A 21,576-nucleotide genomic window follows, 5' to 3' on the forward strand; every position below is an offset into this window, starting at 1 on the left:
GAGCAAGAAAGGAAGCAGACTAGTTAGGGGTTCATTCAATGATCCAAGACAAAGATGATGGTGGCTAGGCTAGCATGGTAGTAGTGGGGCAGGTGACAACAGTCAGATTTTAGACCCTTTGAAGGTGAGGTCCATAGGATTTGCTGATTGAGATGAGAGAGAATGGGAGGGATCAAGGATGCTACCAAGTTTGTCTTTTTGATTTTTAACCGGAGAAACTTGAGATGGGAAATGCTGGTAAGCAGTGGTTTTGGGAAGAAGAGTGATTAGACTCAAGAATTTAGTTTTCATCGTTAAATTTATTAGCTATTTAGACATTCATGTCAAGCAGGTGGCTGGATATTAAAGCCAAGAGTTAAATGAAGAGCCCAGGTTTAAAGGAATAAATTTGAAAAACCTGAACGTGTAGAACTTCCAAAAGTCCTGGAGCTGGTCCCAGCTGGTTTGGCTCTGGACAGAGTGTTGGCCTGCAGATTGAAGAGTCTCCCGGTTCGATTAGGGCACATGCCAGGGGCTGGATCCCCAGTAAAGGGGCACGCAGGAGGCAGCCAATCCTTGATTCTCATCATTGATGTTACTATCTCTCTCTCTCTCTCCCTCCCTCTCTGAAATCAATAAAAATATATTTTTAAAAAGTCACTGGATTGGATTGGGGATTGATTCATTCAAATATTAACTCCTTGTTTTGTGCTTAGCAGTGACGTAGGCACTGCAGCCATGAACCATACACAGACATCCTTACTGTTGGAATTTACGTTCTAATGGGGAGGGATAGCAAAGTAACAAAAACATTAGCTATTAGTGTTAAAGAGAAAGGCAGGGAAGTCCTCAGTGGGAAAATGTGATGGATCCTGAAGGTGAGGGCTTGAGCGGTGCACACGCCGGGATGCCTAGCATTTCAGGCAGAGGCTACAGCAGATGCATAGGCGCGGGGGCAGGAGCACTTCGAGCAAGTTCACGGAAAACCGAAACATGCCCACGGGCTGTAGGGGAGAGAGCGGAGGCAGAGGCGGCGGCGGAGTTTACAGGCCGGGGCGGGGGCCGGGGCGGGGGCGGGGCGGGGCAGGGCGGGGCGGGGGCCGGGAATGAGGAGGAGGAGGAGCACCAGCTCTGGCGGTTCCGTTGGCTGTTAGCTCCACCCGAGGCCCCGCCCCTCTCTGAACGCCCAACTTCACGTCGGAGACGGAACTCCAGGGCCGGGCTCCGAGACCGGAAGTAGTTTTCTGCCGGACTCCATTTTGTCTGGGTCTGCATTTCCGGTAGTAGCGGCGGGAAGCGGGCTGCAGGAGGGCCAGGCCTCGGCGCAGGCGAATCCGGCGGGAATCGGAGCCATCAGAACCGCCACCATGGTGAGGAGGCGTAGGCCGGCGGCGCGGGCGCTCCCGAGTCTGTTATGGAGGGGGGGGGGGCGCGACCAGTTGGGGAGGAGGCCGTGGTTGGCCGTTCGTTGGGCGGAGATGAAGGCCCGGCCGCGGCCGCTCGGTCTGGGCGCGAGAGACCGGGACCTTGGACGCCCGGCGGGTTGGGGAAGGGGAAAGCGGGAACTGCGGGGCCGAGGCCGGGTCGCCGGCTGGGCGCGGGGGTAGGACCGCGGCTTTCCACGCCCCTGTGGCCACGGTATTTGGGATCCTGGAGGCACGAAGTAAAACTTTTGCGGCAGAAATGCGTGTTTGGGTGTCGCGAGCAGGCGCTAGAGCCGCAGGCGGACTGGGGAGGCCCGGTGAGACGTGGGAGAAGGCCGTGGGGCGGGAGGTGGAAGGGCTTCCGGCTCGACCTGGCGAGTGTTCCTGGGTCGGGTAGACGAGGCGGGGGTGGGCGGGTGGAGGGGCAGGTGGAGGAAGACCTGAACCCACTTTTGCAGCCTGTGCGCCTGTTTGAAGACGCCTGGCTCTCCGGGCGCCGACGCTGCACAGTGAAACGTTTCCTTCCTCCATCGAGTTGACTCTCTGGCTGGGGCACGGGCGATATAATTCTGTAACTCAGCGGCGGGCAGGTCGGCGTTCAGGCAGCGGTTCTCAACCTGTGGGTCGCGACCCCTTTGGCGGTCCAACGACCCTTTCACAGGGGTCGCCTAAGACCATCCTGCATATCAGATATTTACATTACGATTCGTAACAGTAGCAACATGACCGTTATGAAGTAGCAACGAAAATAATTTTATGGTTGGGTCACAACATGGGGAACTGTATTTAAAGGGCCGGAAGGTTGAGAACCACTGCTAAAGTAACGGCGCCGAGGGGGCGGGGCAAGCACGCTTTCCGGGGTAGATGGTTCCGGAGCGGAGTCGAGATTGTTCCCGCGAAAATGGGAGGGGATGTAACAGATCCGGGGGATGTAACAGATCCGAGGGGTGTAAGTGCAAAGCACAGGAGGTCCCTGGAGGCGGGAAGGGAGGAGCCGGCGGGAGCCTGGTTCCTCAAGGCCTCAGGGGCACGGAATCTTGCTGGCGGTGCGCCAGGCCCCGGAAGGAATTTAACCCCCAACGTGATGGGAACTTTGTGTTTGCAAAGCCCACTGTGTTGAGTAGGCGAGGAAGCAGGGAAACCCGGTAGGCGGCTGTTGTTGGGGAATTGGTTAGAGGAGGAGACGCCGGGTCCGGGCTGATGAGGTTCCTGGCTCCGAGTCAGGGCAGACTTCCCCGCCTCTCCCAGCTTCAGTGGCCTCATCTGTAAAAGAGCACAAGTAACGGAGCTGATTTTGAGAATTCAGTGAGGCATACAGTGCTCATCACAGTGCCTGGCATGAAGTGAACACTCAGTAAGTGTTGGCTGTTAACGGGCCAAGAAATGTTGCCATGAAGATTGAGTCTGTGTGGCAAGAAGCTGCCTGAGGACAAGGCGGTTAAAGGGTCATCTCAGGGAGACTGAGCCGCATAACCTGGGTCTCCCCGGTGAAATCCAAGGTTCTGACTCACATTTGTAGGTTCAGAAGCCTGGACTTGTCCAAGCTCACAGAGGTGAGCAGCGTGCACAGTTAGGACTGGCCAGTCAGGTTGATGCCAGGCCATTTATTTCTAGAGAGAAATATAACTGCCAAGGGCACCCAGCATTGTAGTGATGTCTCTGTAGTCCATTTTAGCAAAGACACATTGCAAGCCAGGCTATAAAGCAGAAAATGTTGGGTTAATTAAGAAAGATAGCAAGTTATATATTCTTAAAGACCATTATCTGTTCAAACTAATTCGCATCCTGGCTACCAGAAAATTTCCATGCCAGAGGTAGTCTTGAAGGCTCACTAACAAATTCTCCTTTGGGGCATTCTGCTCTCACCTCCAAGCTGATCTGCTCCTTTCTGATAAGCTTCTGGCTGCTGGGATTTTAGTGCCAGTACTGTTCCAGCTGGTTTACTGGCTTTTGAATGGAATGTGGGTGTTTTACAGCACTGGAGTCACACGCCTGTAATCTTCACAGTGGCAGGTGGCTCATCTCAGGTATGCATGGATTGGATTAGCTTGGAGACCTATAGGTTCACTGGTCACCACTGAAACTTACCCAGCCTAAACTAAGGCAGTTGTAATATGAGATGATTTGAAGGGAAAGGACAAAAACAGGAGTGGGCAGAGGTCAGGACTGAACACAGGGTATAACCTGGGAGAATTCCTGGGAAAGGACTGTGGCTGTACTAAGCAAGACAGGTCATAGAAAAGCAGGCTGCAGCAGAAGTTTTTAGGAAGGACTAGGAGGGGATATGTGGTTCCACCCTGGCCGGGTAGCTCAGTTGCTTAGAGAGTAGTCCTGATATGCCAAGGTTGTGTGTTGTGTAAGACTCCCTCCACGTTCTGTGTGGAGTAGGGTTTGGTATCTGAAAGAGGAGCCGCACAACAAATGAGAGAAAAAGACACGAGATAATTTTGCAATATTGGGGGACCAGGCGGCAAGTCCCGAAGGACTCAGGCCTCACCAAGCTTTTATTGATCTGGGATGCACCCATAGCATAGCCCTTAGGCAGGTGACCCCCTAGTAACAGGCAGACTAGCCCATCAGCAAGGATTTACATAATAATAAATGGGGGAGTAGTTTCAGCTACCACTGTCTGGACAAACAGAGGTGGCGCCTAGCTCTAAGCTTTGCTAGGGCTTCAAAGGCACCCAGCCTTGGGGGGGGGGGGGCGGGGTTCGGGGAGTTCTCTGTCTGTGCTTATCAGATAGTGAAGGCAATAAACAGTTTCCCACAGTTGTGGGTGCAATCTCCAGTCAGGGCACATATGGGAGTGAACCAGTGAATGCATGAATGACTGGAACAAATCCATGTTTCTCTCTCTTCCCTGCTGATTTCTCCTTGCAGACTGTGGGCAAGAGCAGCAAGATGCTGCAGCACATCGACTACAGGATGAGGTGCATCCTGCAAGACGGTCGTATCTTCATTGGCACCTTCAAGGCTTTCGACAAGCATATGAATTTGATCCTATGCGATTGTGATGAATTCAGGAAGATCAAGTGAGGAATGGGCTTTGTGGGTAGGGATTTGGATGAGGGGGATGACGGGGTGGGGGGGCAAGTGATAGGTGGTGATACAGCTAGCTCATTCCTGTTGGTTTGCTCTCCTGTTTTAGAGGGCAGATTTAAATGGAGACATTGCACACTTAAATCGCTTTCGTTAGCCCAGCTATCCTTGCTCTGTAGTTCTAGCACATTACTCTGTAAGAAGGGCTGCTAGGCTTTTGTTTCTCTTCTTTTCTCATGCCCCTGGGTATTGGGGTAAAGGGCTGTCATGTTCTCCCCACAGGTGTATGAGGGGGGAGAGCTTGATTTTCTGGCCTCATTACCTATTTGTAAAGCTGTAGCCTAAAGGGCTCTCCCAATGCAGCCTGGTCTGAAACTGCTTTAAGAAGCCTCTGACCCTCTTCAGGGTAAGTGCTCAGCTTCCCCTGTGGGTTTGGGGCCAGTGATTTTTGTTGGCATTTATAGAAATAATTAGATTTCTATAGTTCCATAAGTTATTGGATGACTCCCTTATATTAAGACTCCCAGATCTTAAGTTTCTGAGCTAAAATATGTGGTCTAGCTTTTTGTCCTATTTTTACATTCAAGGCAACTTGAGGCCCAGAGAGGTTATATAATTTTCATGGTCATTCAGCTCTCTGGCCCTTTGATTCCCTTTGGGGCCGTTGTTTTCTTTGTGGCATGAGGTTAAGAAGAATAGGACAAAAAAATGTGGTAGCATGGCTGATTGCCAGGTATGCACATTAGAGAAGGGCCAGCAGATCAGTGTAGAATTATTCCAAACAGCTCTCTTTTTCAAATGAAACTAACTTTATTCTGACAATAAAAAAATGTTTATTAGAAAATCTTTTTTAAAATAAAAATATATGAGAAAAAATTAAAATGCCCAGAAAAGGTTTTTTTTAAGATTGTGAAAGACAGTATATACTTTTAATTAAAAATAAGAAAATATAGATAAGCATAAAAAGGGGGGAAAATATCCACCCACAGAAAAACACTGTTAATTTATTATAAAATAGGATTAAAATGAAACCTTTACCCTGGCCGACATGGCTCAGTGTCAACCTGTGAACCAGGAGGTCATGGTTCAATTCCTGATCAAGGATTCTCTCTCATCATTGATGCTCCTTTCTCTACCTCTCCCTTCCCCTCTGAAATCAATAAATATATATTAAAAAGAAAGAAACCTTTAAGTTGATTTTTCCATTGATCAGGTATTTTTTTCTTTCTTTTTAGCATACTGCCTTTGAGATTTTCTTTCCTTCCCTGCCTTGTGGTTATTTTTCCTAGATTGCATTCATATTTTGTTCATCTTTTCTGGCTGTGGTTGTTTGGAGATTTCTGTTTTTGTGCTTGGAGGACAGAGGTGTATTTCCTATGTAGTTAACCTCTTACTTTTCCTTTATGGTTTCTATTTCTGATGTGAGGTAAGGGACCCACTTGTATGTGGTGGTGAGTGGGATTCAGTTGACTTGAGGAGTTGTTTCAGCTGCCTTCTGACACTGGCAAGACCTTAAGTTGAAGGGAGGGAACACAGTGATAGATAGCAGGGAAGATTGATTGAGGAAAGGTGATGTATGGTTGTTACAGAATAACATTGAGCCAGGGCTGGGCTTTCTTGACTGTTGTCCTATCTCTTGTTCTGTGCATCCTCTTGGCATAGGAATCACCCACCTTGGGGTTACAGATACATCCTGTGAAAACTGTCTAGAAGAGCCGTCTTGGGGCAATTTATGAACCACTTGTCAGGGGATGGGGTGTAAAACAAATCTTAGAGGCCCCTCGGTAGGTGAACATGAACTTCACCCTCTTTCTAATGCTTGCTTTTTTGTTTCTTCTCCTAAACCTGTCTTTAGGCCAAAGAACTCAAAACAAGCGGAAAGAGAAGAGAAGCGAGTCCTCGGGCTGGTGCTACTTCGAGGGGAGAACCTGGTCTCAATGACAGTAGAGGGACCTCCTCCCAAAGATGTAAGTCCGAGCAGAGTGGCAGTGAAAAGCCATATTGAGCATGTGCAGTATTTTACTTAATCCTTGCAGCCATCTTTGAGATAAATTACTCCCACTTTATAGGTAAAAACTAGGTTTTAGTAACTTGCTCAAGATGTCACAGAAAACCCAGCCCTACCTCAATGGTATTCTGTAGTAAGAGGTGACATTGGCATCTAATCCCAAGCATTCTTGATTCTGTAAACACCAACCTACATTTAGAAGTAGAGCAGATTTTAGAGAATCTAATCAAATTTATTTTCCCTTTTTTATTTTGACAGTTTTTATCAAAGGAATATTTCTCTTATACTGGTTTTTGTCCATCTATATATACATACATATGTATATTAGTATTTAACACATAATATGCTTGTAATATTTTGTTTTGCTTTTTCACTTAATGTAAATATTTCTGTACTTGCTGTGTATAAGTCATGTTAGTGGAATGACTTAAGATCTTTTCTCAAGCGAGTGCAGAGTACTCCATCCTAGTAATGTCCTTATTTTTGGACTTCAGTTGAAGCTTTTTTTCAATATAAATGACTGCAAGCGATGTTAACCATATTTTTTTGTTCAGAGAATATGTACCAATATATAACTCTTGGAATCCATTTCCAGTAGAATTTACTATTCTAATGTAGCCCATTGTAAACGTTCCATGACCACAAGCAGTTTTGTCATAATTCCATTATTTGCAGATGAGGAAACAGTTTCAAAATCGTGGGATTACTTCCCCACTGTCACCCACCAGGTGAGATTCAGACCTGGGACTGAACCTCATGTTTCTTTGATGCCAGGTCAAGTGCTCTTGTCTATTGCACCCTCCTGAATGGAACCTTGGCCCTTTGTTAGTTTAATTTTCATGGGAATGCGTATAGGTGGTTGTGTTGTGGCATGTCCTCCAGACTTACCCTTAAACTCTTCGAGCCTGCCAGGGGTGACTGCTAGGCATAAAATCTTAGGTGGAGGAGTAATGGTGTTACCAAATACCGGTGGGCAGTGTCTGTAAGTTGTTTTGATGCCCTATAAGTCTTAAGAGGCTCTCTTGGCAATGGCATTCCAAAATGTACATCTGATTTTCTAGGCCACAAGCATTTTAGCTTATTTCTTTATTTTTTAGACTGGCATTGCCCGAGTGCCACTTGCTGGAGCTGCTGGGGGCCCGGGGATCGGCAGGGCTGCTGGCAGAGGAATCCCAGCTGGTGTTCCCATGCCCCAGGCCCCCGCAGGACTTGCTGGGCCAGTTCGTGGGGTTGGTGGACCATCCCAACAGGTGAGGAGGTGGGGAAAGGCACCAGTGTCTGGTGGTTCAAGGATAGAGGGAGGCTCTACAGTTTGGGAAGGGTCCAGAATGACCAGCCTATGACTGTCTGGCTATCAGTGTTTCATGGAGCTTTGTGTATGTGTTCCTAGAATCAAGTGAAAAGGAAAACTTGTCATTGTAAACTATATGATGGTACTAGTAAAGACATTCATGAAAGGTATATTAGCTGAACGTATTGTAGCAAAAAGTTTCTATGACAGCATTTGAAATATACTATCATAACTTATTAGTTATTTGAAAATGCGCCTTCTCTAATTTGTGTTGGGCGTCCTTAACTCAAATCTAGAAGATGGGGGTTGGTCATTCAAGCTTGATCTCTGAAAGATGGCTTTTTGTTTGTTTTGGTTAATACTCACCCGAGGATATTTTTCCCATTTTTATTTTAAAAATTTTTAAATATATATTTTTATTGATTTCAGAGAGGAAGGTAGAGGGATAGATAGAAACATCAATGATGAGAGAGAATCATTGATTGGCTGCCTCGTGCATGCCCACTACTGGGGATCGAGCCTGCAATTCAGGATGTGCCCTTGACCGGAATTGAACCTGGGACCCTTCAGTCCACTGGCCAATGCTCTATTCACTGAGCCAAACCAGCTGTGGCTCCCATTGATTTTTAGGGAGTGGAAGGGAGGAGGAGAGACATAGAAGAGGCATTGATGTGAGAGAGACACATTGATTGTTTGCCTCCTGCATGTGCCCCAACTGGCGCCACGGATTGAGACTGCAACTGAGATATATGCCCTTGACAGGAATCGAGCCTGCGACCCTTCAGTCTGTGGGCTGATGCTCTACCCACTGAGCAAAACTGTTTAGGGCTAGAAGATGGTTTTGAATACAAAGTCTTAAGGCCTGAGTGGTAGTTTAGGGGATTTGGTGTCTGCTGCTTTACCAGGTTGGGGAGGAGAGTAGGATGCAGCATTGCACTGGACTGTTCTGCCTAATTCTCTTCTTGTGTTCTCTTAGGTGATGACCCCACAAGCAAGAGGCACTGTTGCAGCTGCTGCAGCTGCTGCCACAGCTAGTATTGCAGGGGCCCCAACCCAGTACCCACCGGGCCGTGCAGGTCCTCCCCCACCTATGGGCCGAGGGGCACCCCCTCCAGGTAAGAAGCCCATAAGGAGAGCATTGCTAATTGCTAAAAGATGCCTGAGCTGGATTTATGATGAGACATACCTTGACAGAAACCCATGATGAATTTTTATAGTTAAGCAGGATTACTCTGAGATCCAGCCTGGCTGACTACCATGGAACAAGAGCCATTGGGAGTTCCCACCTCTTTGGCTCAAGTCCCAATTTGCTAGATGCTGGGAGAGTGGAATGGTCCATCTGTCTCAGAACTTGGTAGATAGCTTGTATGTTTTTTTGCTACCTTTTGACAGACACTTGAGCTATCTTTTGGGGGCTTTTCTCTTTCAGGCATGATGGGCCCACCTCCTGGTATGAGGCCTCCCATGGGTCCCCCAATGGGAATCCCCCCTGGACGAGGAACTCCAATGGGCATGCCCCCTCCAGGAATGCGGCCCCCTCCACCAGGAATGCGAGGTAATGCTCACAGCAGTGACTTAGACTTCCTTCCCTAGAGCCATATTGGGATGGGAAGTGGAGGGAAGGTGAGATTTTGACTATACCTCTGGGCTTTCAGGCCTTCAGCCTAGTGAAATGAACTCTTTCTTAGAGGACAACTTAATCCAGAAAGGAAAGAGGGAACAGCATTTCTTTAATTGACCTAACTCCCTCTGCACCCAGGTACTTCTCAGTGTCCAAGGCAGTGTTTTTAGGGCACTGTGAAATAATGCATTCTCAGGGTCCCCAATACAGGTCATGGAATTAATTTTCTTACACTCTTTGGTTTGTAGTGTTTAGTAATTAAGAAAGGGCTCTGGGCTTTGCTATATACTATTTAGTATGTATATCTTTTTAACTCCAGTTTGAGAAATGGTGACATAGATCAGCCCTTGTTATAGGTAAGAAAACAGGCCCAGAGAAAATTCAGTGTCTAGACCAGCCTTGGGCAAACTACGGCCCGCAGGCCGGATCCGGCCCGTTTGAAATGAATCAAACTAAAAAAAAAGAAAAGACCGTACCCTTATATATAATGATGTTTACTTTGAATTTATATTAGTTCACACAAACACTCCATCCATGCTTTTGTTCCGGCCCTCCTGTCCAGTTTAAGAACCCATTGTGGCCCTCGAGTCAAAAAGTTTGCCCACCCCTGGTCTAGACTCAGACCAGTGTTCTTTTCACCAAGCCATAGTGGTCTTTAAGCTAACCCACAGCCATCAGACTTAGGTGATTCCTATGTCTCTAGTCTGAGTTTTCTGCTTTTGGGTTTTGTAAGCATGGGAATCTAACTGGCCCCAGAGATGTCACCAGTCAGCACATACCTCCCTCTAATTGATAACTGCAGGATTTGGGAGCCTGGGCAGGAATGGGGATTTGACTTGCAGATCAGGCACTGACTAAACTCCTTACTCTTACTTCAGGCCTTCTTTGATCCTTGGCCACAGAGTTACGGAAGTAGCTCCACAGAGGCGTGGTCCCGGTCCACCAGGGCCACACTACCACAGACCGGTTTGTTTGTTATGCTGTTGTACTTGGAGTCTCACCAGATTGTCTGGTTTCCCTTACAGGGCCCCCTCCCCCAGGAATGCACCCACCAAGGCCCTAGACTCATCTTGGTCCTCCTCAGCTCCCTGCCTGTTTCCTGAAAGCCTGTACATAGTCCTTTTATTTCTGTGTGCCTGAGAAACAGCATTTCTTAATAAACTCTTAATAGGTTATTATAAGTGCACCTGGTGTTTCTGTTCATTTTTAGAAAAATCTTTGATAATGTCAGGTGCTTAATTGAGTCAAGAAGGGGGGCGTGCCTTGGAAAAATTAGCCTTAATCTTAACTGTTTGCCTTTTAAAATATTTTTCTACACATTTGCAGAGATCACAACCTCCTACCAAGAGAGTTACAGAATTGAACTACAATGAGATATTTTAACCTATCAAACTGGCAAAGATCAGTTTGTTGAAATAAACATACACTGTTGGAGAGGGTTGGCACTTTGTGTATCCTCTTTGGAAGGAACTCATCTAAATAGCTTCTCGAGCAGTACTTTATTTTGTACAATAAAGTATGAAGTTAGTACTAAAAATGAAAATCCTATTGATAGGAATAATTTAATGTGATTTTCTCCTAGGGTTATACATATACATTTAACCTTATCCAACTTTTGAATTGTGGGGCCTCCATGATTTCTTCTACCCAAAGCCTATGTTCAGTTGATAAAATGGTCATTGAGCAGTAGTAATCTAGTACTTGGGTACAGCTATAAGAGGTCACCACTATATTTTTTGTTCTCGTTAATCCTCACCCAAGGATATTTTCCCATTGAGTTTTAAAGAGTGGAAAGGATGGGGAGAGACACAGAGAGAGAAACATTGATGTGAGAGAAACACATCAATTGGTTGCTTCCTGCATGTGTCTGACCAGAGCCAGGGATCTAGCCTGCAATCGAAGTATATGCCCTTGACCAGAATCTGACCTGGGACCCTTCAGCCTGCAGTCTGATGCTCTATCCACTGAGCCAAACCAGCTAGGGCTCACCACTGTTCTTAAATTCCTGTCCTTGGGGAATACAATTCTAAATCTAAAGAACTTAATGAAAAAAAAGAAGAAAAAGATGTGCAGTAAGGGGTGTTTGTCTAGGAATATAAGTTTGGTTCAACATAACCCATATAATAGAAGAAAAAAGACATTATGTGGTCATTTCAATAGATGCCGAAAAAGCATTTGGCAGAATTTCCCAACCATTATATTATAGAAACTCAGCAAATTAAAAACAGAAGGGAACTTTCTAAACATAAAGGGATTTACAGAAACGTTTCCTCTTAAGATAAGGAGCAAAGCAAGATTGTCACTTTGGGCACTGCTATTCAACATTGTACTAGAAGTTCTAGCTAGAGCAATTACACAAAAAAGTTCCAAATTAGAAAGGAAGAAGCAAAACTACAACTATTACATATATATAGACAATCCCAAAGAATTCATAAGAGCTACTAGAACTGATAACAAGAAATTAGCAAGATTGCAGGGTACAAGATGAGACAAAAACTAGTATTTTTATATTCCAGCAATGAACAATCTGAAAAGGAAGTTTAAAAAATTGTATTTATAATAGGATTCAAAAGAATACCTATGAAACAACCAAGGAAGTGAAAGATTTGTACACTGAAAACTAAATGTCCTGAAAAGAAATTTTAAATGGAAAGGTCTCATATTCAATGGCAACATTCCCTGAAGTGATCTGTGGGTTCAGTGCAATCCCTATAAAAATTCCAGCAAAAACAACTTTGAGAAAGAACAAAGTTGGAGGTCTGACACTTCCTAATTTCAAAACTTAGCATAAAACTTCAGTAATCAGAACAGTGTGGCACTGGCATTAAGATAGATGTAGGCCAATAGAATAGAATTGAAATAAACCCTTGCAAATACAGTCAGTTGGTTTTTGATAATGCCAAATCTTTTACTGGAAAAAGAATAGTCTCTTCAACAAGTGCTGGACAATTCGATAACCGCATCCAAAAGATGACATTGAATCTCTGTTACTCCATATATCACTAACTCAAAATGGATCAACAATTGGAATATAAGAACCAAAAATAATAAAACTACTAGAAGAAAACATAAACCTTCCCGACCTTGGATTTGGTGATGGATTCTTAGGTTGGACACCAAAAGCAAAGCAACAGAAGAAAAAAAATGGACTTCATCAAAATTACAAATGTCTGCATCAAGGGACATCAGGAATGAAGAGGCAACCTGCAGATGAGGAGAAAAGATTCACAAATCTTTGATTTGTATTGTCTAGACCAGCAGTTGCCAACCTTTCAGATCTCATGGCCCACCAGTGGTCACGGACCACCAGTTGGCGACTGTGGATCTAAACTATAAAGAACCTTTATAATTTAATAAAAAGATGAATTTAAAACCCAATGAGGTCCTGGCCAGTGTTGCTCAATGGTTAGAGCATCAACATGCATACCGAAGGGTTATGGGTCAATTAATGGTCAAAGGCACATCCTGGGTTGCAGGTTCAATCCTTAGCCCAGACTGGGCGCATGCCAGAGGCAACCAATCAATGTGTCTCTCACATTGATGTTTTTCTCTTCCCCCTCCTTCCCTCCCAACTCCAAAAATCAATGGAAAAAATATCCTTGGGTGAGGATTATTAACAACATATAAAGCCCAATTAAAAAGTCAGCAAAGGAATTCAATTGACATTTTTTCAAAGATTTACAAGTGAACAACAAGCACATGAGAAGGTATTTAATATTGGTAGTTAGAGAGATACAAATCAAAACCACAGTGATATACCACTTCACACCTACTAGGATGGCTTTAATGGAAAAAAGATAAATGACAACTATGTGGAGAAATAGCCCTTGTGCGTTCCTGGTGACAATGTAGAACCAGGGGTCCTCAAACTATGGCCCGCGGGCCACATGCAAATACAAATATTGTATTTGTTCCCATTTTGTTTTTTTACTTCAAAATAAGATATGTGCAGTGTGCATAGGAATTTGTTCATAGTTTTTTTTAAACTATGGTCCGGCCCTCCAACGGTCTGAGGGACAGTCAACTGGCCCCCTGTTTAAAAAGTTTGAGGACCCCTGATGTAGAATGATATAGCCACTATAGAAAAAGTTAAGCGGTTTCTTAAAAAATTAAACATAGAATTACCACATGATCCAGCAAATTCCACTCCTAGGTATATAGCATTATTCATAATCAATAGGTGGAAACAGCCCTGGCCCAGTTTGGCTCAGTGGTAGAGTGTCAGCCTCGGACTGAAGTGTCGGGTTTGATTCTGGTCAGGGGTGTGTACCTTGGATCCAGACTTGATTCCGGCACCAGTCGATGTGTCTCTCTCACATTGATATTTCTCTCTGTCTCCCCATGCCCCCACTCTCTAAAAATCAATGGAAAACATATCCTCGGGTGAGGATTAACCAGAAAAAAAAAAGGTGCGACAACCCAATTGTTCATAAGTGGATGAACGGATAAACAAATTGTGGGATATACATTCAATGGAATATTAGCCATATAAGGGATGAAGTGTCGATACAATGCCACTTGGATGAACCTCAAAAACATTGCAAAGTGAAAGAAGCCAACACCAGAGGTTACGTAATTGATTCCTTTTACAGGAAATACCTAGAATAGGTTAAAACCAGAGAGACAAACTGATTAGAAGTTACCAGGGGAGGAGGATGGAGGAAATGGAGAGTGAATATGGAGTGCTTTCATGTGGTGATGGAAAGTTTTAAAACTAGAGATAGGTGGTAGTTGGACAACATTGTAAATACATTAAATACCAAGTCAAAGTGGTTAATTGTGTTATGTGAGTTGGACCTCAATTTAAAAAAGAAATTTTGGGGGGCAGGAGGTAGGGGGGTAAGAGATCAACTAAAGGACTTGTATGCATGCATATAAGCATAACCAATGGACATAAGACACTGGGGGATAGGGGAGGCTAGGGGACTGTCTAGGGCGGGGGGGAAAAATGGACACATGTAATACCCTTTGTAATACTTTAAGCAATAAAAAAAATAAAAAAGAAATTTTCTTTATGGAAAGAGTTTACCAAGGCTTCCTTAGAAGTGTTAGAAAGGATATTCCCAGCAGAGGAGAAGGCTGAGGAGTAGAACATCAGGTAGGTGAACTTGGCAGCAGCTTTTGGCAGAAGTGTTAATGGTTGGTTGCCTCAGATAGTATCACAGGAATCTGCACCTTGAGCATCACAAACTGTAAAGTAGGGTTGATGTAAACCTCTGGCTAGCTTCCCAATCTATCTGCCAGGTGTAACCCAAAAGGGTTTTGTACTCCTAGCCTAGAGGGGTCGGTGCCGGGAGCTGGTCCATGCTTGCTGTTTCAAGGGACCTGGCATATATGGCATACTGTTCTTAATATGTTTGCTCCCCTTAGCGCTGTGTGTTTTAACCAAGGTCACCTCTCCGAGAAAGGTTGTTTCCCCAGGTAGGAATTTTTCCCTGAAGTCAGGGAGGGGATGCCTCTCCTAGAAAGGTTGTTTCCCCAGGTAGGAATTTTTCCCTGAAGTAAGGGAGGGGATGAAACTCCTTAACTAAGTGCCAGGCGGGTAGTTAATCACTACAAACAATCATGCTTAAGCTACATAATCTTTACTCCCTGGAATGGAGATAAGAAACGCCCTAACCTTTGAAATAGAGATTGATAGGATTTGAATCAACTGGTATAAATACAGTTGTAACAAGACAACAAGAGACAGAACTTAGGAGACAGAGAGGAGAGACAGAAATTGGCACAGAACCTACACAGAACGTTCTCTAGAGACAGAAGAACTTCGCTGGAGAGAACATGGCAAAAGATCCTGGACTGAACCTGACTACAGAAATTGGCAAGAGAACCTGACTAGAACCTGGTGACAGAACCTGGCTGGAGAACCTAGCGAGGGAACATGGCTACTGAACCTGGCTGGAGAACCTAGCAAGAGACCATGGACACAGAACCTCTCTGGAGATCCAGACCAGAACTTGGCTGGAGATCCTGGCTAGAGGTCCTGGCTAGGCTGCTGATCAACTGAACTCCGTCTCCATGTCATTCCTTCTTCGCCGACTCCATCCACACCTTTGGGGACCCCTGGACCTGCTGGGGTTGGACCCCGGCATATGGCGCCCGAACAGGGACCCCAAGGTAAGCGCCCCACTCTCGGGATGGATAGGACTCCACCGTAGGAAGAGGGTGGATAGTCTTCGCCGACTCCGTCCACACCTTTGGGGACCCCTGGACCTGCTGGGGTTGGACCCCGGCATCTGGCGCCCGAGCAGGGACCCCTAGGTAAGCACCCCACACTCGGGACGGATAGGACTCCACCGTAGGAAGAGGGTGGATAGTCTTCGCCGACTCCGTCCACACCTTTGGGAACCCCTGGAACAGGATTCCCATAGGTAAGCCCCCCCCATTGAGAACCCCCACATTCAGGACGGATAGGACTCCACCAGGGTGCTGCAAACCCCCCTACAGAGGATAAGTAGGGTAAGAAGGTGGATAGTACAGAACTTAGATTGAGAAGATGTGCCATACTGAGTCCAAAGAAAGAAGACTCTGTATTGATCTTTAGATTAAGAAGATGTGCCATACTGAGTCTAAAGAAATAAGACTCTGTATTGATCTTTTAACACATATGCTTGCTAGCAGAGGAATTTAGGTTACTCCCAGTCAGATGGAACATTTTATACAAGAAATACGTCCATGCTTTTCTGAGGAAGGAAAGGTGCCCGAAAGGTAAATGTAGAGGCATGGGAGAAGGTAGGCCCAAGGAGCCTTATTCTTAACCCCACTGCAGCCTTTCCACCCCGGGAAAGTGCAGGATTGGCAAGCTCTCCCTGGGGTGATAGATCAGGCCTCAGGTAATAGTGGAAAGCGCCAATCCTACTCTTAAAATGGATACAAGAGAGCATTTGGGATTTTTTTTCTTTTTAATGCCTGCTTTTAAAAAATAAAAAAGGGGGAATTTGCCGGGAGCTGGTCCATGCTTGCTGTTTCAAGGGACCTGGCATATATGGCATACTGTTCTTAATATGTTTGCTCCCCTTAGCGCTGTGTGTTTTAACCAAGGTCACCTCTCCGAGAAAGGTTGTTTCCCCAGGTAGGAATTTTTCCCTGAAGTCAGGGAGAGGATGCCTCTCCTAGAAAGGTTGTTTCCCCAGGTAGGAATTTTTCCCTGAAGTAAGGGAGGGGATGAAACTCCTTAACTAAGTGCCAGGCGGGTAGTTAATCACTACAAACAATCATGCTTAAGCTACATAATCTTTACTCCCTGGAATGGAGATAAGAAACGCCCTAACCTTTGTAATAGAAATTGACAGGATTAAAATCAACTGGTATAAATATGGATGTAACAAAACAATAAACAGCAGAACCTCTCTGGAGATCAAGACCAGAACTTGGCTGGAGATCCTGGCTAGGCTGCTGATCAACTGAACACTGTCTCCGTGTCCTTCCTTCTTCGCCGACTCCGTCTACGCCTTTGGGAACCCCTGGACCTGCTGGGGTTGGACCCCGGCAGGTCGGGGGCTGGGAAGGCAGACACTTGATACAAATAACAAGCATAAATCAACAAAGGGTAAATGTAGTCACCTATTGCCTAGTGGTTAGCAGAGTAAAAATCCTGGATGCTCAAAACTTTAAAAATCGATTAAAACTTTCTTTGAAGTATGGTCTGTGTGGTTCTGTGTATACAACCTTACATAGGAAAATCTTTGGCATACTTGCTTTTAAATCGAATAAAGGAGAAAAAACAAAAGGAAAAGTGTGCAATTAGACATCGGGATTTGATAGTATATTTAAGATAACTCCTAAGTCCCTAGAGGTGAAAGAGGTCGAGTGGAGAATTCCAATGTGCTTTGACTTCCTTATAGACTTTACTCCAGTCCAGTTTTCATATAACCTTCTATCAGATTAGTTCAGCTAGTAAATTGTTCTGTGGCTGTAATGACTAAATGAGATAACAGAGTAAAGGCATTCAGTTTGCTGCTGAATCCTGCTTGGTCAGACCCATATGCGTACATTTCATAATTTATGTATTCTGCTTTAAAAATATTTTATATAAACTAGAGGCCCGGTGGATGAAATTCGTGCACTTGGGGAGGGTTCCCCCAGCCTGGCCTGTGCCCTCTCACAGTGCAGGAGCCCCACGATCTATTGCCCCAAAGAGGTAGGCCCTGCCCACCCATTTGGGGCTCCTCGATGGATTGCCCCAAAGAGGTAGGCCGAAGCTGCGGGACCCCCAGCCTCACCGCATGCCCTCACTGCACACACAGCCTCCTGGTGATTGCTTGTTACTGCGTGAGGGTGTCATGGCGTGAGGGCGTCATGACCTCATAGGCTTTTACATAGGATGCTCACTAAAGAATGACTATGGAAAGAAAATAGAGTCCCAACACCCCAAACATTCAATGTTAGCCTTTGTCTACTTGTTGGGTCATGTGATCTTACTATATACTCAACTTTCTATTTCTTTTAAAAAATATACATTTTTATTGATTTCAGAGAGGAAGGGAGAGGGAGATAGAACCATCAATGATGAGAGAGAATCGTTGATAGGTTGCCTCCAGCATGCCCCCCCACTGGGGATTGAGCTGCAACATGGGCATGTACCCTGGTTCATGGGTTGAGGCTCAACCACTGAGCCACACCGGCCGGGCTCTATTTCTTTTACCATCAAAAACATCTCAGATCTTTGCAAACATTTTAGTGACTTCAATATCTCATTAAGCGAACATACCACTGTTTACTTCACTAATTCTTGGTAGTTGGACATTTAGATTAGTTTTCCACTTGCAGACAAGGGGATGACCATATTTTTGCATAAAGATCATTCTATATTTAAACCATCAAGAAAGGAATTTTTGAGTGAAAGAATGTAAACGTTTTAATTAACTTTCTTAAACCTTGAGTAGATTTGCTCTATTACTAGACAGACACAGCTACACTTTTTACAACATCGTTCTCAGAACTGATATTGTCATTAAGAAGAAATATACTTTTCTATTTTGGCAGCTGAAAATGATATATAATTGTGTTCTTTTTATTTCAAAGGAGGGATTTAAAAAATTTGTAAGTATTTTGTATATTGTGTTAAAAATTTTGGGATAGATAACTTTTTCATGTTACTACGTGTCTTCATGATGATTACTAGTGTATATCTAGTAGTACAACATAACTCAGGCATTCTGATTTGGGGAATTCATATTATTTCTGATTTTTCATGATTACAAATCAGGCAGTAATATTTTGTGTAGAAGTATTTCTTCTTTGGACTTTAAATTTTTAGGAGCCCTATTTATGATTCAAAGGCAGGCACTAGAAAGAAGGAATCTCATTCACTGAATCCTGGTGTATGCATAAATTACATTCAAGGAATTGGCCAGTTTGGTTGCCTGTGGGGAAAGGAACCTAATTTGAGGGGAAAAGGAATGAAAGGGAGAATTCCCATTGTATGCCATTTAGAACTTTAAAAATATTGAGCGACACGAGTGCATTACTTAGTTTAAAACATTAAGTACATTTTAAAAATAAAAATGGTGAAGTAATGAATGTACTTAAAGAAAAAAGCTAAATCCACCAGGAGGCAGCATTGCTCTGTCAGTAAGAAGGGAGCAGCAATAGGCTTTTATCACGGATGCTGGAATGTGGGTTGTTTTTTTCTTCCTCACTTTCTGTATTGTTCTAATTTTCTATAAAGATCTATACATAAATAAAATACATGTTATTTGAGGACGTGTCAAGCCCTGCCCCTCTTTAGCTGTGGGGCCATACTTCTGTATTTGTGCATACATTCATAAAAGTAGTTACTGAAGAAGGAGGAGGCTACATTTAAAATGTTAATAGATATACCAAATAGCCCTCCAATTGTATTATTCTATGTCATAAACAGGCACACGGGTGCCTCTTTGTCACATCCTCACCAACACAGTGTATTATGACATTGTTAGATCTTGTTTGATCTGATAAATTAAAAAATATATCCTTGTTTTAATGCATATGTATTTGGTTTTAGGGGAGGTGGTTATGCTTTCATATATTTAAAAGCAATTTATATTTATTTTTCTGTGGACTGCTTTCCCACTCCAATGAGGGCAGGGAATTTGTCCGTACTGGCTCATTTTATTGTGCTTAGGGTGCAGGGCTGTGGTGAGGGTCCTGCAAGAGGGCCAGGGCTTATATGACTTAAACTCCCCCTAGGTGCCTAGAGAGGGAGCCCACAGGCTTTCCTTGTGGGCTTGAAAGCTGTCAGCAAACCCCAAAAATGAAGCCAGACTCTTCTTTCTTTTTTTTAATTTCTTTATTGGTTAAGGTATTACAAATGTGTCCTCATCCCCCCATTAACCCCCAATCTCCCCTCCTCCGCCACTCATGGAAGCCAGACTATTTATACAGAGTAAGGTTAGCATAGAGGACATTGTCAACAAATATCTGCCATTGTTGTTGTTCTTGAGTCTTCCAATTCTAACTTTATAAAGAGAGGGTTTTTTCTTTTGAATATAACTTTAGAATATATTTTTTTCAGGATTGAGAGCTATGGTTACGGGTCTTGGCTACCCTTACGAATAATCTGGCTTGTCTTTGTTTCTTTCCAGTGTACCAGGTTCAGTGTTTTGCATGGAGTCAAAGAAAGAACAGGCCCGTTTCCAGAATGGTGCATACTGAGGGCCCCTTGAAGTGCTGGGCACGTCCTATATATAAAATCAGGGGGTGCTAGCTGACATGAATGAATGACAATATCCCTGGGATGTGGGGTGGGGAGGTTGGCTAGTAAAGCTGAACACATGCATAGCCTATGACCCAGCGATCCCACCTGTAGACATCTGCCTAAAAATGCTGGCATCTGTTCACAAACTGACGTGTATAAGAATATATAGAGCAGTTTGATTCAGAATGGCTCCAAAATGGAAACTACCCAAATATCCATCAACAGTAAAATGGATAAATAGTATGTCCACACACTGGAATACAACAGGGAGTATGAAAGACCTACAGTAACTCAGCAATGTGGACGAAAGGCCAGACACAAACTGCATGCTGTGTACTTCCATTCACATAAGCACAAAACTTATACTTGCTTTTACAATTGGGATAATGGTTTCATTGGGAGCAGGCAGAAAGGGAGTTTTTAGGTTACTGGGAATGTTGCTATTTCCTGATCCAGGTGGTGGTTACCCGATGGGTTGAGTTTATAAAAATTCAGCAAGCTGCTCTCTCTTGATATTAACACACTTCTCTATGTATGTTAAGCCACCATACAAATTTAAAAATCCTCTTTGGAGAAAATCTAAAAGGAAATTTACCATCTTGTGAACTGTGGCAGTGTCTAGGAGATGAGATTCTGGCTAGTGTTTCCCTTCTCTTTCTTTATGCTCCTTATCTTCGTTCATTCATTCATTCATTCATTCATTCAATATTTATTGAATACTACTGTTTTATTCAGCTCTGCTGGGCAGTACACAAGAGTAAACAACGTGTAATTCTCTGTGCTTGATGAGCTTACATTCTAGAAGGTGGAGATTTACAACAAATAATAAACATGTAAATAAATTATATCCAACACTAATGATTGCCATAGAGAAAAGAAAATCTGGAAGGGGAGTTGCAAAGTGCTATGCGTGCTATTTAATAAGAGCAGTCAGAAAAGGCCCTACTGATAAAGAATAATTTGGTCAGAAACAGTTTGCTTCAAGACATGCACATATGGTTGGGGATGGGGAAAAAGGATTCCAGGTAGAGGGTACAGCAACTGCAAAGGCACTGCGGTGGAGGCATACTTTACTTTTCAGAGAAAATCTAGATCATGGTGCCAGTTATCGCTGTATTGCATCTTAGCCCCCAACCCGCCCTTCAGTGCCTGCTCTGTAGCTAAAATATTTTTGTCCCTTGGTACGATGTTCAGGTTTGTCTGCAGAGGCTGCTGGAAAGACACCGTAGGAAGGGAGGGCTCTCTTCCTGGTTCTAGTGTGTTTTCAGCAGGCTTCTGCAGCGGGCATGGCTGGTCTCTCAGCCCTGGGCCTTTGGTGGGAGATGGCCTCTTTAGCACCAGGTCCTGCAATGCACAGTGGCCATCAGCACCCAGAGACCAGAAGCTCCTCCTTCCCCGCACCCATCTTGGGCAGTTTTGTAACAGAATTCCTCTGGGAGATGCCTCACCTGAAATAGCTTTCCCTGGCAAACTAGAGGGCAGATTTCCAGCAACTTTCACTGGTGAGGCACCACAGGCTCCGCCATCCATTGAGGC

At 44.4% G+C, this 21,576-nt stretch overlaps 1 protein-coding gene across 2 annotated transcripts; it reads left to right on the plus strand.

Moving 5' to 3' along the window:
• Positions 1 to 1,208: 1,208 nt before the first annotated feature.
• Positions 1,209 to 10,546, plus strand: SNRPB (small nuclear ribonucleoprotein polypeptides B and B1). 2 transcript variants are annotated; one of them, XM_081096797.1, is made up of 7 exons: positions 1,209 to 1,349; positions 4,284 to 4,435; positions 6,298 to 6,409; positions 7,548 to 7,700; positions 8,718 to 8,856; positions 9,171 to 9,296; positions 10,388 to 10,546. In XM_081096797.1, the coding sequence occupies exons 1-7, from the start codon at positions 1,347 to 1,349 to the stop codon at positions 10,423 to 10,425; spliced, it is 723 nt and encodes a 240-aa protein (XP_080952923.1). In that variant the 5' UTR covers positions 1,209 to 1,346; the 3' UTR covers positions 10,426 to 10,546. The 2 variants fall into 2 exon arrangements, with proteins under 2 accessions (XP_080952923.1, XP_080952924.1); XM_081096798.1 differs by having other exon boundaries at positions 1,212 to 1,349; positions 10,241 to 10,546.
• The last annotated feature ends 11,030 nt before the right edge of the window (positions 10,547 to 21,576 follow it).

The sequence above is a fragment of the Myotis nattereri genome (assembly GCF_964212035.1).
Source record: "Myotis nattereri genome assembly, chromosome: 8".
Taxonomy (NCBI): Eukaryota; Metazoa; Chordata; class Mammalia; order Chiroptera; family Vespertilionidae; genus Myotis; species Myotis nattereri.

Bases quoted from the DNA above. Each gene is read 5' to 3' on its own strand.
- SNRPB (XM_081096797.1), top strand. The intron at 7,701-8,717 runs GTGAGGAGGTGG...GTGTTCTCTTAG, and splicing joins TTGGTGGACCATCCCAACAG to GTGATGACCCCACAAGCAAG. The intron at 8,857-9,170 runs GTAAGAAGCCCA...TTTCTCTTTCAG, and splicing joins CCGAGGGGCACCCCCTCCAG to GCATGATGGGCCCACCTCCT.